At 33.0% G+C, this 16,416-nt stretch overlaps 1 protein-coding gene, 1 long non-coding RNA gene and 1 pseudogene across 3 annotated transcripts; 2 read left to right on the top strand and 1 right to left on the bottom strand.

Annotated features, from left to right (window-relative positions):
* On the top strand, positions 1 to 727 carry LOC147565787 (uncharacterized). Its single transcript, XM_086652631.1, has 2 exons — positions 1 to 466; positions 669 to 727. The coding sequence occupies exons 1-2, from the start codon at positions 1 to 3 to the stop codon at positions 725 to 727; spliced, it is 525 nt and encodes a 174-aa protein (XP_086508757.1).
* A 2,993-nt stretch (positions 728 to 3,720) lies between these two features.
* Positions 3,721 to 5,056, bottom strand: LOC147565786 (uncharacterized; annotated as a pseudogene).
* Positions 5,057 to 12,689: 7,633 nt separating this feature from the next.
* On the top strand, positions 12,690 to 14,579 carry LOC147565785 (uncharacterized). 2 transcript variants are annotated; one of them, XR_015230281.1, is made up of 3 exons: positions 12,690 to 12,859; positions 13,699 to 13,849; positions 14,043 to 14,579. It is a non-coding gene; the product is annotated as an uncharacterized LOC147565785 (long non-coding RNA). The 2 variants fall into 2 exon arrangements; XR_015230282.1 differs by having other exon boundaries at positions 12,708 to 12,863.
* Positions 14,580 to 16,416: the final 1,837 nt, after the last annotated feature.

Here is a 16,416-nt window from a genome sequence, read left to right as displayed (position 1 = left end):
ATGGAATTGGAACATGACTGTGCTGATTTCATTAAGAAGATCAAGAAACCCAAAATCAACAGTTCTTTTGTTGGTAAACTTATTTTTGATGATGTAACTAGAAGTCCAGATCGTTCCACTAAAAGTTTGAAGAACGATTTCTTGAAAAACTACGACGTCCAACTTCCATATTACTACACTTATGAGGGGAAGAAAGTTGCAATGAACGAAGCATTTGGCCAGGAAGGAGATTCATATGCAAAGCTTAAATGGTATGCTGATGCCTTTACACGTATAAATCCAAACAGCATAGTTCAATTAGAAGTTGACGATGTTAGTCGTCGATTTCAAAGAATCTTTATTGCACCACATGCTTGTATGGCTGGATTCAAATATTGTAGACCTGTTATATACGTTGATGGAACCTTTTGCAAAACTCGTTTTAACGGTTGCATTCTAGCTGCTGTTGCTAAGGAAGGAAACAATGGTGAGTTCCTAATTACACATAAATTCAATATATTATGTCTTCAGTTTATATACTTTATTGTCATTTTTCGTACTTATAAAATTCTCTTCATAATTTAGCATAAAGTATACATAATCAGACTACATTACCTATTCTTTACGTGTAATTTAGACATATAGGATTACACTATTTTGGATTTATCTTACATAATTCAAAATTTCAGGTCTGTTTCCCTTTGCTTATGTTGTTGTTGACGCCGAGAATGACCTTAATTGGGAATGATTTTTAAGTCCTTTACGCAATGTTGTGGATATGGAAAGACATATACTTTTATTTCAGACCATCACAATGGTATTATCAACGGTGTTAAGAAAATTTTCCTACAGCAAACCATTCATTTTGTGTTTGACATCTAAGGAATAATCTCAATTTAAGACTTGCAAATGGAGCTCGAAAATCAAAGTTTTTTCAATCTTTGATTTTCAAGGCATCTAGAGCTATTCCCGAGTCTGAGTATAATAATACTATTAACCAGATGATACAGATGGGTGGTTCCAAAGTTGCTGCATTCTTTAATCCTTAGACCCTGCATCATGGGCTGATTCATTCTTCCCCGGTCCAAGGTTTGATCAATAAATATTTTCAAATTATTTTGTGCAAATCACATATGTTTGTTAATACATTATTCATAATTTATGGTATTTAAATCATACTATTCCGACATTATGTATAATTTCAGAGACATCATCGTAATTTAGGTTTATTAAATTATAATGTAAACACCTTTTATAAATTTTAAAAATAAAAATATAACTATATTATTTTTTCTTGTTCAAACAGGTAAACAGCAATAACTTCTCAACTATCGGAGTCCTTTAATAATCAGATCAGATATGCTCGTGTACTCCCAATTACAGCAATGTTGGATGCTATACGTACCCATATAATGAACAAGATGAATGTAGCACGTGACTTGTCTAAGAAATGGACTACGTTCTTGTGTCCAACCATCACTGATCTTTTGAAATCTAAACATGATAGTGCAGCTACTTGGAATTATGCACAGGCTGCACCACTCATATTTGAGGTTTATTCTGATCCATCACATTGTGTTGATCTTCTAAATCTGACTTGTACATGTAGAAGGTGGCAGGTTGATGGTGTTCCTTGTGAGCACGCCATGTTGTGCATTAAAACTTTGGCTGACGATCAACAAGATTGTTTCTATGATCCTATATGGACAACTGAGTCTTATGTTAAGACTTACCAGGAACATATAATGCCAATCCCAAATTATGATGAGCCTCGTTCATTTGATGAAGAGGCAAAAACACTTCCACCGTTGATTCGTCGTAGACCGGGTAGACCAAGAACAGTACGGATCGAGAGTTCAGGGAACATTCCCAGGAAATTGCGAATATGTGGTAGGTGTAAGCAACCGACCTACCACAATCGCTCTACATGTAGGGTTAATATTTGATTATATTTTTTCAGTTGTCGTATATACAATGTATCTCCGGTTCTTATTAATGACTATCGAAGTAGTAAAATTTCATTTCTTATGTTAAATGTTTCATTATGTGGCAATAATCTTGCATAATTTACTATACAGTATGTACATTTCAGGTATTTTACATACATACAATACTTTGTTCCAAAAATTATAATAATTTTAGTTACATGATCAATCCCCTTTATAAAACTTACTTAGTGTATATCAGTACACAATATAAATTACATTATCTAGATGACCACTAACAGAAATTACTATAATTTAAATGAGAATTCAAACATTTATAGAACAAAACATATTGAAATCTGCCATTAAATGAATTTTTGGTTCAAATACTTCGAGTTATTACATTTGACCAATAATGTACCACTAAACAAAATTAGAAGCTAAACTAGTGTAAATTCTTTCTCCACTGATCTCTAGTTTCATACAGAAGCTCGTACGTCACTTGCGCCCTCTTTCGTTGTGCTAAATCAGTCCAATCTTCGCTAAGAAATTGTTTTTGTACTCCCCATTTGAAATGTTTCATGCACAACAACTCCATTTGTAGCATTATAAATGGACCACAATCCGCACTGTCCATCATTTTTTAATTATACAAAAATCAAACCATAGATGACGAGAAGTGGCTTCTTCATTGAGGGAATCACAGAAATAGGATCAGAACCCGTTAGCCGGGCTAACATCAAATTGTTAGAAATTAAATATCTACCTAGATACTCTATGAAGTAGTTTCTTTTTGTTTTGCTGAAAAAGTTTATGAAGTAGTTGCAAATTAATATAATAAAAAAAAATGTTTTTAAGTGAATACAATGGTTTTTAAATCATGCATCTCACCTGCATATGAAGTTTTGAGAATAGGTCATTTGGTCAAAATAAAAATCCCATAATATACAAAACCGGAGATAGTAAGAGCTTAACTTGAAAACCAAAACATAGACACATAATTGATCGAAATAAATGTACAAGTAAAATTTGGTCGATTATTGTAGAATCTATGCATCAAATTTGCCATATATCTATGAGATAAGGGGATGTTTGTCTCAAATACAACCTGCACTTTCTTTGATTGATTTAGTGGTTTTGTGGACAATCTTATTACGTCCGTCAAAAAATTTCAAAACATTGGCGAAACTTGTGAAAATTGAGGGGGTTCTTTTGCTAATTATTGAATATACCATAATTTGATTGAGGATGTCCAAAGACTACTTGTTTCGTCTGGGATGGGTTAGGTTGAAAGAGATTACATGTTTAGCTTAGAACATGAGATTTTATTTTGCCGAAAAGAAAAGTTTGTACTAAATTCTAAATAGCTTAGGGAGTTCTAGAGGAAAATTGATAAAGGTTCGTGTCAAATGGTAAAGGAGTTCAAGCAAAAAAGATTGGTTAATATATCGCATCAATGTTAATACTCAAGTATTAAGGTGAAAAGAAACATTGAAACGAAATGACATGATCATAGAGTTTGGATTAGAAGGTTCAATCTTGAGAAAAGATAACCCACTCATTTTTGTTAGTAGCTAGTAACTTGTGTTTCTTTCCACTGCAAAGACTTAACAACCGTTATGCGTTTTGGTAGCTCACATCGTATCATGTACCCTTTTCACTATAATTTGCACAAATCTTGTTTTTAGAATAACCAAGACTATGTCTCAATCACAATAAGACAAAGCGAGATAATAGACTCGATTCTAACAGGAGGAAAACCAAAAAAATGATATTCAGAATTGAGTTTTTCTTTTAACTTATATTCATAAAATTATTGATTAAATTGTCATTAATTCACCTTTATAAGGAATTCATAATTCAAAACTTACATGGAGAAAGAGGCTTTCCACACAACCCTTTATTTCTTGAGTAGGAGCTCTCTGGGAAATCACTCCAAGGTTTCCCATCCGGAATTTTTCCAACCAAAATATTATCTGATACATTTAACTCTCTAAGCTTTCCTAACTTGAGATATTCACTTGGTATCTCACCTATTAACTTGTTTTTTTCAACTTTTAGGATCTCTAAAGTTCTCAAATTGCTCAGTGACTTCGGAAGCTCGAAATCAAATCCGTTATAACTTATATCCAATGTTTTCAACGGGGTCAAATTTGCTACCGATACAGGTACTCTACCAGTTAAATCATTGTACGACATATTAAGGTATTGGATCTGAGTTACTATCCCTACTCCAATTCCATCAATTCCACCAGAGAATTTGTTATCTGAAAGATCAACGTATCTTAAATTGCTTACAATATACATGGTTTCTATCTCGAAAATTTTACTAACAGATCCAGGAAGTCGATTTGAACGAAGATCTAAGTTTGCCACCCTGCGCAACTTTGTGATTGCATCCGGTATAGTAGAAGTAAGTGAATTACTTGAGATGTTCAATAACGTCAATCCTTCGAAGCTCCCTAACGATGATGGAATGCTTCCAGTCAGATTATTAGCCGACAAGTCTAGTTCAGCAATTCCTTGCGGAGTTGTTGTTAGTAAGAAATCTGAAAGTTCTCCTTGGATTCCAGATTTAGCTAATCCAATTGTATATAGGGAGGACATCTTTCTAAGACATTCAGGAAGTGGGTTGAGATTCAAACGATTGAACGATACGTCGAGTCGTTGATGATTCTGGAGGGAAGAAAACTCGGCGGGTAAAGTACCTTCAATGAAATTGTTAGACAAAAATAGAGCAGAAAGCCCAGTGAGTTTGCCGATTGACTTTGGTATCGTTCCGGATAATAAGTTCCCATCAAGATAAATTTCTACAAGAGAAGAGAGATTTCCAATTGAAGCAGGGATTTCCCCCACTAGCTTGTTATTAGAAAGAGCAAGTTCTTTAAGTGATTTAAGATATCCAATAGCAGGAGGAATTTTTCCTGTTAGTTTGTTATCGAGCAGCCTTAGCCATGCTAGTGATGGCATTTGACCATAACTGGTAGGGAAGGTTATTTCTCCTTCAAGCAAGTTGCCATACAAGGATAGTTCTTAGTGGAACTTAAATTTCCCAGACAAGAAGGTAGTTTCCCACCAAGAAGATTATTTTGAAAAATAATTTCTTCAATTTTTGAGAGCTTACAAATGGAGTCCGGTATTGAGCCATTCATTTGCTCTCAGAGAAATCGAGTCCTCGAAGATTTGGAAGGCTAGAACCAATCGAAGACGGGATATTTCCTGTAAGGCCTAATAATCCACCGAAATGGATGTATTCTAGATAAGTAATAAGTGTTATGGAAGGTGATATGGTTCCTCTCATCTCTGATTGATAAGCTAGAGTTTCACTTTGTACTACACCAGGAAGAAGAATTTGAGTTACTCTTCCAGTCTCTGAGTTACAAGAAATACCTACCCATTTGCAGCAATCTTGGCCAACCCATTTCTCCAATCTGTGAGAAGTATCAAGATGAATTCCAGATTTGAAACCATTCAAACCCATTAAATCGCTTTCGTGCAAACTCCTCCATTACCATTAGCACTACTCTTCCTCTCTGCAACTATAAACAAGATCATCACCATAATAGTAATAATCCATGATGAAAGGTTCCTCATTATCTTTCTATTCAAATTGGGTTAGAACAAAACTGAATTGTCTATGAGTTAAATCCCTCTTTTTTATACATAATTATTACTACTGTATAATCGATTGAAGATGGTTAAAAAAGAAAAAAAAGGCAATAATTAAGATGTCAAAGATTTTATTTCTTATTCTTTTACTTTTTACTAGGGTATATCCCGTGCCTTAGGGCACGGACACTTGTATCAATGAAATATTACAGAATTTATTGTTATATTTTATTGAGAGAGAGATTTTTATTAATTATTATTTTTTTTGTATTATTTTTTTGTTTCTTTTCTCTTAAATTAGTTATTATTTTATTGAGAGAGAGAGAGAGAGATTTTAATTTCATTTTTTAACCCTTGAAAATTATTTTGTTTCTTTTTTTCTTAAATTAGTTATTTTATTTCTAAGAAGGAAAGAATTATTGCTTTTTAAATAGGTATCTTTATTTCTACGAAGGACTATATTTTAAATTTCTAGAAGGGCTTCTAGACAATATGCTTTATTAAAAAAGGATGTTTGTCCCAGTCATCGTTTTCCATTTTGTTTTATATAATAGATTTTAATTTCTTTTTTTAACCCTTGAAAATTATTTTGTTTCTTTTTTTCTTAAATTAGTTATTTTATTTCTAAGAAGGAAAGGCTTATTGTTTTTTAAAGGGTCCGTGGGTATATTGATCAAAATAATATTCAAAAAAGGTTTATGATCCAATCTTCTCAAAATATAGATATTTAGTCCTTTTACATTATGGACATAATAACCCATTCTTTATGAGAGAACTACCGTCCATGTCCCTCCTGTAAAAATCACGGGATTTTTAATTTTCCAGGGTGAATTTGGAATGTTGGCGTGATTTAGGGGATTTAAAGCAACTAACTATAAATCCGAAATTGATTTTTATCTATCTTCTAACCGTTTTGGAAAGCAAATCTATTTCCAAAATCAATTCAACACAAAAATCGTAACCAAATTAATTTTCTCTCTTTACAGATTTGGAAACCAAATCAATTTTCTCTCTCTTACTATGTAAATTTTTTCGATTCAAATCAATTTTCTCTCACTTAACTTTCGAATTTGGAAATAGTATATTTTAGGATCAATTTAGCGTGATTTGGGGGTTAATATACAAAACATATCAATATCACTTTCTCTCACTTAACTTTCAGTTTTGGAAATAGTATATTTTTCTGAGAACATTAAAGCAACATATGTTTTCGTTTTTACTCATACATAAATACACATAGAATACAAATTATGAAACAAATACGTAAATTATGTATTATTTATGACGAGGAAACCATCATTTGTCAAATATACAACATAAGTTATCAAATGTATGTGGTTCTTGTTCAATAAATTACACATAATTTCTTTTACATTACATATAATTTCTTTTACATTACACATCCTTTACATTCTATTACAAAAAAAAAGTACAAAATCTTCTTTGGTTCAAAAATGGCGCCCATCCATGTACTCTCCATTAGTTTCGTTGACTCACTTTGATTTGATGATTCTCTTTAAAATTTCATCTGGTATATCAAATCTACACACAAAAATACACATACATTAAAGAAAAAAAATCATATATTGTATTATAAACTACATGTACAGTTTCGTAAATTATATATAATGTTTGTCAAATTTTGACAACATTTGAAGGTTTTGAGTCGTTTGGTAAACTTATCAAGGCTACTGTTTTGGGTGAAAAGTACACGTAATGGTAAATAAATAATACATAATTTATGTGCACTTATACGTAAATTATATACATAATGGTAAGAACATGAAGATATACGTAAATTATATATATTTTATTGCAAAGTACACGAGATTTGATAGTAAAGCGAAGTATTTCTACTAATGAAATGAGTACTGTTTTGGTGTTAAAGCACGGGTAATGTTCTATAAATTACCCATAATTTACTATAGATTGTGGTAATTTACGATACAGTACATGTAATGTAAATTCTGTTATGAGTAACCGTACGAAAGAACAAATGTTTCATAAATCCGTACGGATTGAAAACCAGATCTTAACAAAAAAAATGAGAATATCATTAAGCTTAAACTACAAATCTAAAGATATCTGCTATGATGATTGATTGCAATAATGTCAAACTCGAGTTGAAGGATTAAACATCAAGATCAAAAACATAAATGAAATTTTAAGAGAGAAAAAGAAAATAAACATCAAACATTCGATTGATAATTGATAATCTGATCTCACGAAATATCAGAAACAACAGAAGATTAAACATAGATTTAAAAAAATATGATATTATCACTGGATGCAAACATAACATACTAACTTTGAAGGAATCATTGAATAAGGAATAAACATAAAGATCTTAAACAGTTATGAAAATTTTAGGGTTTTAGTTATAAATCATTGAATAAGGAATAAACATAAAGATCTTAAACAGTTATGAAAATTTTAGAGAGAGAAAATAAACATCATACATTCGAAGTTAATGAATTAGTAAACAGATCTTATAGATATGTATCATAAATCTGATACGTTTTATAATAGAGCGAAATAATTAGGGTTTTAGTTATAAGAAGAAATATTAGATATTAACAATGGTGTTTATAAAGATTTCAAAAGTATTAAACCTGATAAATGATGAATTTGGACAGCAATAAAATGTAGAAGAAGAAGATTTTCTGAGTTTAATGGAGGTTTGTCAACTAAATCGGTTTTAGAGAGATCAAATAAAGAGTTTCCGTTACTGAAAATAATGAAGATATCCTTACTTTGAATAGAAACATGATTGGAGAGAAATATGGGAGATAATAATGAAGATATCCTTACTTTGAATAGAAACATGATTGGAGAGAAATATGGGACATAAATATGGAAAAAGATATGCATAGATTTCGAATATAAATTAGTTATAAAATATGGAAAGGTTAGATTAGGGATTATGAAATAATATTTATTCTAGAGATTTGTGTTTTCTCTCTAGATGAGACCAAATGGACTAGATATTCATTTATATTATTTTTTTGGTTTTAAAACCCTTTATAGGATTAGAGAGGATTATATCTACTATTAGGACCCATTTTTTGGACTACAAACCTAAAAATTCTTTTTTAAATAGGTAACTTTATTTCTACGAAGGACTATATTTTAAATTTCTAGAAGGACTTCTAGGCAATATGCTTTATTAAAAAATGATGTTTGTCTCAGTCATCGTTTTCCCTTCTGTTTTATATAATAGATTGTAATTTACATAGATAAGTCTTTAAGATACCAAATAATAAATGAAAGGAGAGATTTGAATATTACATCCAAAATAATATCCCTTCATGACCATTACATCCAAAATATTTTGAGGTAATGACAATTTTACAAAATAATGGTATAGTTACTATAAGCTGGCACAAACGGGCTTTGGCGGACAAATGGGAACTTTACGCCTACTGGACCCGTCCGTTACTCTAATGGTCATCTCTTTTAATTGTCCGTTGCCCCCCGACCCGCTCCTTATTATGCTTGAGGTCTGCCTGCCCGCCCGTCCCGATTACCACCCATATCCAGGTGGTTGAATAATTTTTTTTCGTATAGTGATGGAATTACTCCTTACACAAAACAACAAAAATAGGTATAGTTTTTCAAGTTGAAAGTCGGTATAAAATGGGTCGAGTTGGCTCAACAGGACCATCCAAAGTAGGCCCATGACGTCCTGCGAGCTTCCTCTTTTAATAAATTCTTCTAATCTAATGTGTCACAAAATAATGTAAGAGTCATCATCCACTGTGGTCATCATAATGCATTAAAGTGTCAAAATGTTGTCAAATTTTTTACTGGATTTGTTTTTAAATTGGTTTTCAATGGAGATGATTTACTTGACAAAATAAACCGAACAAAATATCCAGAATAAACAACAATATTGTAAAAACAAACAACTCGTGGTTTTTTTTTTTGATGAAGAACAACTGGTGGTTTGATAACAAAATGCAGTTTTTATTTATCTGAATAGAAAGGATGGAAAAAAAACATTCCAAACATAATTTGGTTAATAATTTCTTTTAGGGTTTTTTGAGCTTACCCCCTCATCACTAATTGGTAATTGAGTTTACCCCCCCTCAATAATGGGTAATTGAGCTTTCCCCCTTAGACTTACTATTATTGACAAAAACACAAAGGTTGTGTTTGTTGTACGTGAAATAATTGTGACTACCAAGAACAATTTTTCTTCAATATGATGCCTAGTAGAGATTTCACCTTACTTTATTGTTTGATTTGGTCGGGAATATGATTAGTAAAGATTGATTTTGGTTGTAATTTGTAATTTTAGTCCCATGCCAAACATGTCCTTAGTAGTTTTGCTAAAAATATGATATAGACAAACAAGTAATTATTTTTATTTATCTGGGAAAAATATGAGCAGTGGAAAATAGTAAAAATAATAAAAACGGTAAAAAAGGAAAAAAATAGTTTGTATATGTCTGAAAAAGAACCCTAAAGTAAAATGTTCCAAAAATATATCAGCCCGCATTTAGGTGTCCTTGACTTTGGTAGACGATGAAACCTTCTTTAGTAAGATAGTTCATTTGTCGTATTAAGAGCAAATCCAGTCGGTTGGAGCGGAGCCCCAATCGTCGACTTCATTCGCCCCTAATATTAGGGGCGACTGAAGTCTCCCAAACATAACCGTTGGGGACCCAACGGTCATGTTGGGGGTCCTTCCCAGCCGCTGGATTTACTCCAACGACTGGAAATGGGAGCAACCTTTATAAATAGGAGTTGAACTCATTCACCATCATAAGCTTGATTTATTTTAAGGCATACACAAAATAGTTAACTTATATGCCTTCTTATCTCCGTCCCTCCTTGGTTTCGGTTAGGTTCTTTTCACTTTTATTTTCTTCGTTGCACTTTTAATTAGGGGTGAAGTCAGAAAATTTTGTCTGTGGAGGCACATTTTTGAAGTAGTTAATAAAAAATAAAGTAAACAAAATTATCAAATAAATACACATTTATCTTTGTCCTCGACCAATTTTCATCTTTTGAGACCACAACATAACAATTTCACTATCAATAATATCAAAGGTGAAACACAATGAAATAAAATAAAGTTAAAAGCCTAATGTATAAAAAAAGTTAAATTAACACTATAAAAATTTAAAGAGAGTGGAGGACGAAAGAAAAAAAAATACGTTAATTTATATTAAAACAGTTGAAGACTCCAATCGGATGGAATAAAAAAAATTCAAAATTTAATGTTAATGAGTTGCTTCGAACTGAAGGGGAAAAAATAATAAAAACATCGACAAACATAAAATTAAACAACCACAATACCTAGCAAGAATTTCATAAAAAAACAAGAATAATACCTAGCAAGAAAAATGTTAAATGCACTCACCACTTTTACTATATACATCCACACAAAGGTATTTTTTGTTGGAAATCAAAGGTAATGTAGGTGCATGTAACAAAAATAGTGAGTGCAGTTAACATTTCCCACCTAATAAGTGAGGTCAAGTGGTCAACCTTAAGTTACTACTGGGCTGGACTTAGAATAAAAGGTGGGGTTAGAAACTTCAAATTAAATGGGCGGGAATTTATAGAATTAGCAATGGGTTGGAGTGTGGGTTATAAATGTTCAAACTATTACTTGAGCACCCCAATTTGATAGGCGGGAATTTGAAATCCAAAGGAAAATTCACATTTGGACCATGGGGGCACGTGCCAGACCTCTATGTGGCCTCGCCCCTGCATTTAATATGACTTATTCATTATTTCCTTTGTGATATAACAACCAATTTCCTCTGTGATTCTTTTTGTCGCTAATGATGTATTTTTGGCATTATACTGTAAAGGTAAATTTTCCTTATTGAAAATTTAAGTGAAGTAGTTTAACAAAGAAAAAAAAAATTTAGTGAAACTGCTTTCTTTCTTCTTTTGTTTGACTTTCAGTTTTAAATCACGAGCTTCTTTCTGATGACAGTCTTGATGATGTTTCCATTTTGATCATCCGAAAATTTCTTTTAGAAGTTATTAAGTTCATCCCATATCCCTTTTGCATTTGTTCGTCAAAAATTCATATTCCTTCACTGTATGGAATTCATATTCCGTCAAAAATACGACACTTGGATGGTTGGGATTACTTGTGGATGGTTGAGATTGAAGAGGAGAAAGATAGAGAGAAGAGAAGAGAACGGATGGACTATGGAGTCAGTTGCCGTTGTGGGGCCTACTCTTAGGTTATATTCATTAGCGGTTGCCTCTATTACTTTTCCTTTGTTGCTCAGTTAAAGGGCCAGAGCTCCGTTAATGTTAATATGATGCAGTTTGACCCTTTAAACAATTGATTTTTCGAACCGATCTCCGACAACCAATTGGCTACATTTAATCTCTTGATCGATGAACTTTTTTGTTTATTTAATTTTCTTTGTCTTTTTTTTTTAACGTAAGTAGTCTTTTGTTGTAATTATTTTTTCATGTGTCATTTTCGTCTTATAATAATGAATGAAGTTTAATTTAAGAAAAAATTATTGTTTAATTAAATTATTGTTTCACGGATAACCCGTTGTCTGATCGACTAGCGTCTGCCAAAGCCCGATCGTATGCTAGCATGCACTAACGGCTGCGAAAACCCCAAAGGCGAGAAATGTCTGGGCCAATCTGCCCGACAAACCCTAGTGGACTTCAGAATAGTGAGTCCGTCCAGACCGAGTCTATATAGAGATTGCCCGAGCCCGAACATACCTGCCAATTCCCACCCCTACATATGCCATCCCAAAAGAAGGCCCCTATAACCATGGCCCGTCTAACTGAATTAATTGAGTCAATTCAACGTTGGGAGGCCCAATAATAATTTGGGGAGGCCCCTTTCAATTTACCTATCTCAAAATATTCTCACTTAGTTGTTATTTGGTTCACTCTCAATAGAGAAGCATGAAAAAGTTGGTAATATGGTTTGGTTATGATGATTTGACAGGTTGATGCTAATATGGTTTTGTTATGATGATTTAGCAGGTTTATTCTTTGAGGGTCTTCTTAGAGAATATTGACTAATCACGTTTTTCGTCCCACCGGTCTTTATCCATCTGCAGAAATGATACTACGCCCCCCTATTTTCCCGGCTAAACCCGACACGGGTACGTGGCTTGCCACGTAGGTAATAGACTTGAGTTTTCATTTTAATCCCTCTAACTGTTATTAATTCGTGTCCGGTCCTCATATAAAACCACTCAGCTGCCCAAAAATTCTCTTTCCCTCTTGGCGATTTGGACCAGCCGAGGATGAAGTTCAAGTTTCATTTTTCTCTCTCTACGATTCAAGAGCCCGTGTTCTTCATGTCTTCCTCGATTTGCAGCCTTCATCCAAGATTTGAATAGGCAAGTAATGGAATCAAACCTAGGTTTTCGTATTTTTCTTGTAAAGTTAGTTTTAGGGTTGATTAATGCCCTAAAAAATGATGGTGTTCTTCTTTTGCTTTAGATAAAAACTAATATTATGTGATCCACATTCCTCCATTTTAAGGAAGAAGGGTTTGATGTACTGTTTTGTTTTTGATTTGTAAGTTTGCCCTAAAATTTTGTGATTATATGATTTGCCCTAAAAATTTATTTACTGTTTTGATGTTTTGATTAAAATCATTATTGAACTAGCAATTACAATTCATGCCTAGTTTAGATAGTTGATAGTACATAATTACTTATACTAGCAATTACACTTGGTAGTAAAAAAATCATCTAATTTGTTAGTGTAATTAATCCATTCATCTTTCTTAAACCGTAATAATCTTTTCATTTATGCTCGTGTCTATGCGAGAAGGGTCCGATATTTCCTCTTCGATTTGCAGCCCTTTTCAACTAGCTTCATCTTCCGGTAAGGATTTGGCCGAAACGAAGGAGATTAGCTTGGATTTGGTTTCTAGAGCTAAAAGCAAAGAAATCATTAAGGATTTGGTTCTAAGTGAAATGGTTATCCATAACTTATTAAGTATGAAAGGCGAGAAGATCGAAATTTTGGAAAAGAATGCATTCCATGATATGAAACTTGGAGTTTACCTTAATCATGATTAAATTCTTACGAAATGCGGATTATGTTTTAGTTTTTTGTGTATATAATCTTTGATATTGTTTGGTTATTTTTATATCCAATCTTGTTTTGGTTTAATCCCATGGATTTGGTTAGTCTCTACATCATGAATGAATTATTTTGTGTTGATCAGGGTCCTTGTGATTAGGAAAAGGTTATTCAGAAGGTATTTAGTGTTGGATATGTTGGTGCTTGGTTTGGTGCCGGATTTAGTGTTGGTATAACGTCAGCTGGTGTTGGCATTGGGATTCCTGTAAACTTCCTCTTTGAAGTTCCTTACATTGGTGTGTTTATTTCTTGAATCGCTTAATGTTTTGGTTGCTAATTTGCAATTTTTTTTTAGAATCTATTATGATAAGAACATATGTCCCACTGCCTACCTCCACTTTCAACTCTGCTGCATTCTAATATAAATTAGTATGATATTTTTTTTATTCGACTGTGGTGCATTCTAATTGATATTCCTTTTCTTTCCAGCTTTTATGACAACAAGAACCTGTGCCTCAGAGGTAGTAAGGTCCACTACTCTTCCTGCAATAAGAAACGGCATAGCGAAAGCTCTTGTAAGGTCCAATATTCACAGGATGGGGAAAGCGCTTGTAAGGTCCAATACTCACAGCATGGGGGAAAGAGCTTGTAAGATCCAATACTCATGACATGGGGAACGAGCTTGTAAGGTCCAATACGCGGGTTTTCGGAGATATTTGTGCAAACGACTCTTTGACTTGAAATCTATTAACCAGAATGTAAATTTAACTGAGATGAGAAAATCTCATGCTACTTGTGCGCTGGAAATGTGGGGTTTATACAAAGTTGTTAGGTTTGCGGACGTGCTTTGCTGTTATTCATTATAAGTTTGGAGCTTAATCTGTTATACTCTTTTAAATTTGTATCTTAACTTGTTGTCGAACTCAAATTTACAGGCTTTGGTGAGTCATTGTCAACCCATGGAAATACTTACAAGAAGCATTCAGAATGGAGATTGAGAAATTCCATGTTTCTATGTTGATTTCACACATTTTTTTTCTCTTCACTTGAAATTAGACCTTCACTTTTTATCTACTTTTATATGAGATTAATTTTTGTAGCCGGACTGATCTAATGTGGTTCCATCGATATAAATTTATGGGTTAATATAGCAAAACATAGTAATGAGATGAAAAAGAACTTGTAATAAATCTGAGGTCATATAGTTTATCAACTAGAAAATATGAAAACCAAATTTCAAAAGGAAAACATCCATTACAACACTTATAGCAAAACCAATCTCAATGCAAAAAATACAAACTTCCATGGCAACTTTTGAATCCAAGACTGAAGCAAGTTTTCCTATCTGAATATCTGATACAGAAAATGAAAATTCTTAATTTGTACGCCCACTTCTTCTCTCTGAGCAGTGGGGCCGCCACCTCAATTTCCATTCCCATCTCTTATATTTCTCATTTCTCTTTTCTTTTTTCTCTTATAAGTAGTACTCCTGTTCAACAAAAAAAGAAAAAGTAGTACTCCATAATTCCATATAACATATAAAATATAAAATTACAATACTATAGTATGATATTTTGCTCTTTTGTTACATACTTAACATTTACTTTCTTATTTATATGGTTGAGACTTGAGATGATGCTAACTCATTTAGTATAGCGGCTTGTCGTGAAAGAATAACGTCTAATCAAACGAATCTTTGTATGATCTCAATTAATAAAAAATCACATGAAACCCTAATGATTTTTGTAATTATTATATTTATTCTCATGTTCTCATTGTTGAAGTAACTTTTACTTGGGCGGGTCTGTTAAATAGTTATTCGATAACCAACAACTTGAAATATGGCAAAACTAGCCTCGATTGATTTTTCTTCTTCTTTAATAAGTTAAGAAATGATCATCAATCGACATAAAATCCAACATCACCAATCGAATCTTGCAAACTTGCAAATGTTTACGCGATAATTTAAAACTTTTTGTGAAATATTGTTTTGAAAAACAATTTGGTCGATGATATGCATAAGTGAGAATCATTGTGCTTCAATTCTTATACTTCAGACATAAATTACTATCTATAACTATTTTGAGTAAACGAATAGATAAAGATTGTTTGTAAACATTGACTTTTTGTAATATATTATTTCTATTGAGCTCAAAAAACTACAAATGAGAAATTGTCGAAGTTTGTATAAATGTGATGAAAACTGGATTGGGGTCACATCTTACCGGCCACATCTTAACGTCATTAACGATTCGCTACGGACCACCAAAATGTCAGGGGCGGCCCTGTATCTGATGCAGAAAATGCAAATTCAGAGGTAAAACTTTGAAGGTCATTATATCTATATGCAAACAGATGGAAAATGGAAAGAACAAAGAAAATTAATGTAGGCCAGCGCTTTGGGCAAAGCTAAATATTTTCCGGGTGTGAAATTTTAAAGGAAATATGTAGAATTTTAGAAATTTTCCGGGGAAATAATTTTTAAGGGGAAATAAAAAAAGACCTCCACCTCACCTCAATCTCTCTCCACCTCACCTCTCTCTCCACCTCACCTCTATGTCTTCTCCGACAGGTCGCCGGCCGGAAAATTTTCCGACAGGCGACCATGAAAAAAAAAAAAAAAAAATTCACTCTCTCTCTTTAGAAACTCCGGCGAAGGGGTTTCCCTTCGCCGGAGTTCCGATCTGTTCTTCAACAGACCTGCTCGGGTCTGTTGAAGAACAGACCAGATCGGTCTGCTCTTCAACAGACCGGAACTCCGGCGAAGGGAAACCCCTTCGCCGGAGTTTCGAGAGAGTTTCGAGAGAGTGAAATATATTTTTTTTTTCATGGTCGCCGCCCGAAAATTTTTCTGACCGGCGAC

This window comes from Eschscholzia californica, unplaced genomic scaffold, assembly GCF_041429995.1.
Source record: "Eschscholzia californica isolate CP2 unplaced genomic scaffold, dmEscCali1.0.p SCAF_1, whole genome shotgun sequence".
Taxonomy (NCBI): domain Eukaryota; kingdom Viridiplantae; phylum Streptophyta; class Magnoliopsida; order Ranunculales; family Papaveraceae; genus Eschscholzia; species Eschscholzia californica.
Note: the sequence above shows the minus strand (reverse complement) of the source record. Positions and strands in the feature narration are given on the sequence as shown.

What these genes read in the sequence shown, in the direction of transcription:
- LOC147565787 (XM_086652631.1), top strand. Translation starts at nt 1, where the DNA reads ATGGAATTGGAACATGACTGTGCTGATTTCATTAAGAAGATCAAGAAA. An exon ending in TGCTAAGGAAGGAAACAATG is followed by an intron (nt 467 to 668) that starts GTGAGTTCCTAA and finishes TCAAAATTTCAG; the next exon opens with GTCTGTTTCCCTTTGCTTAT.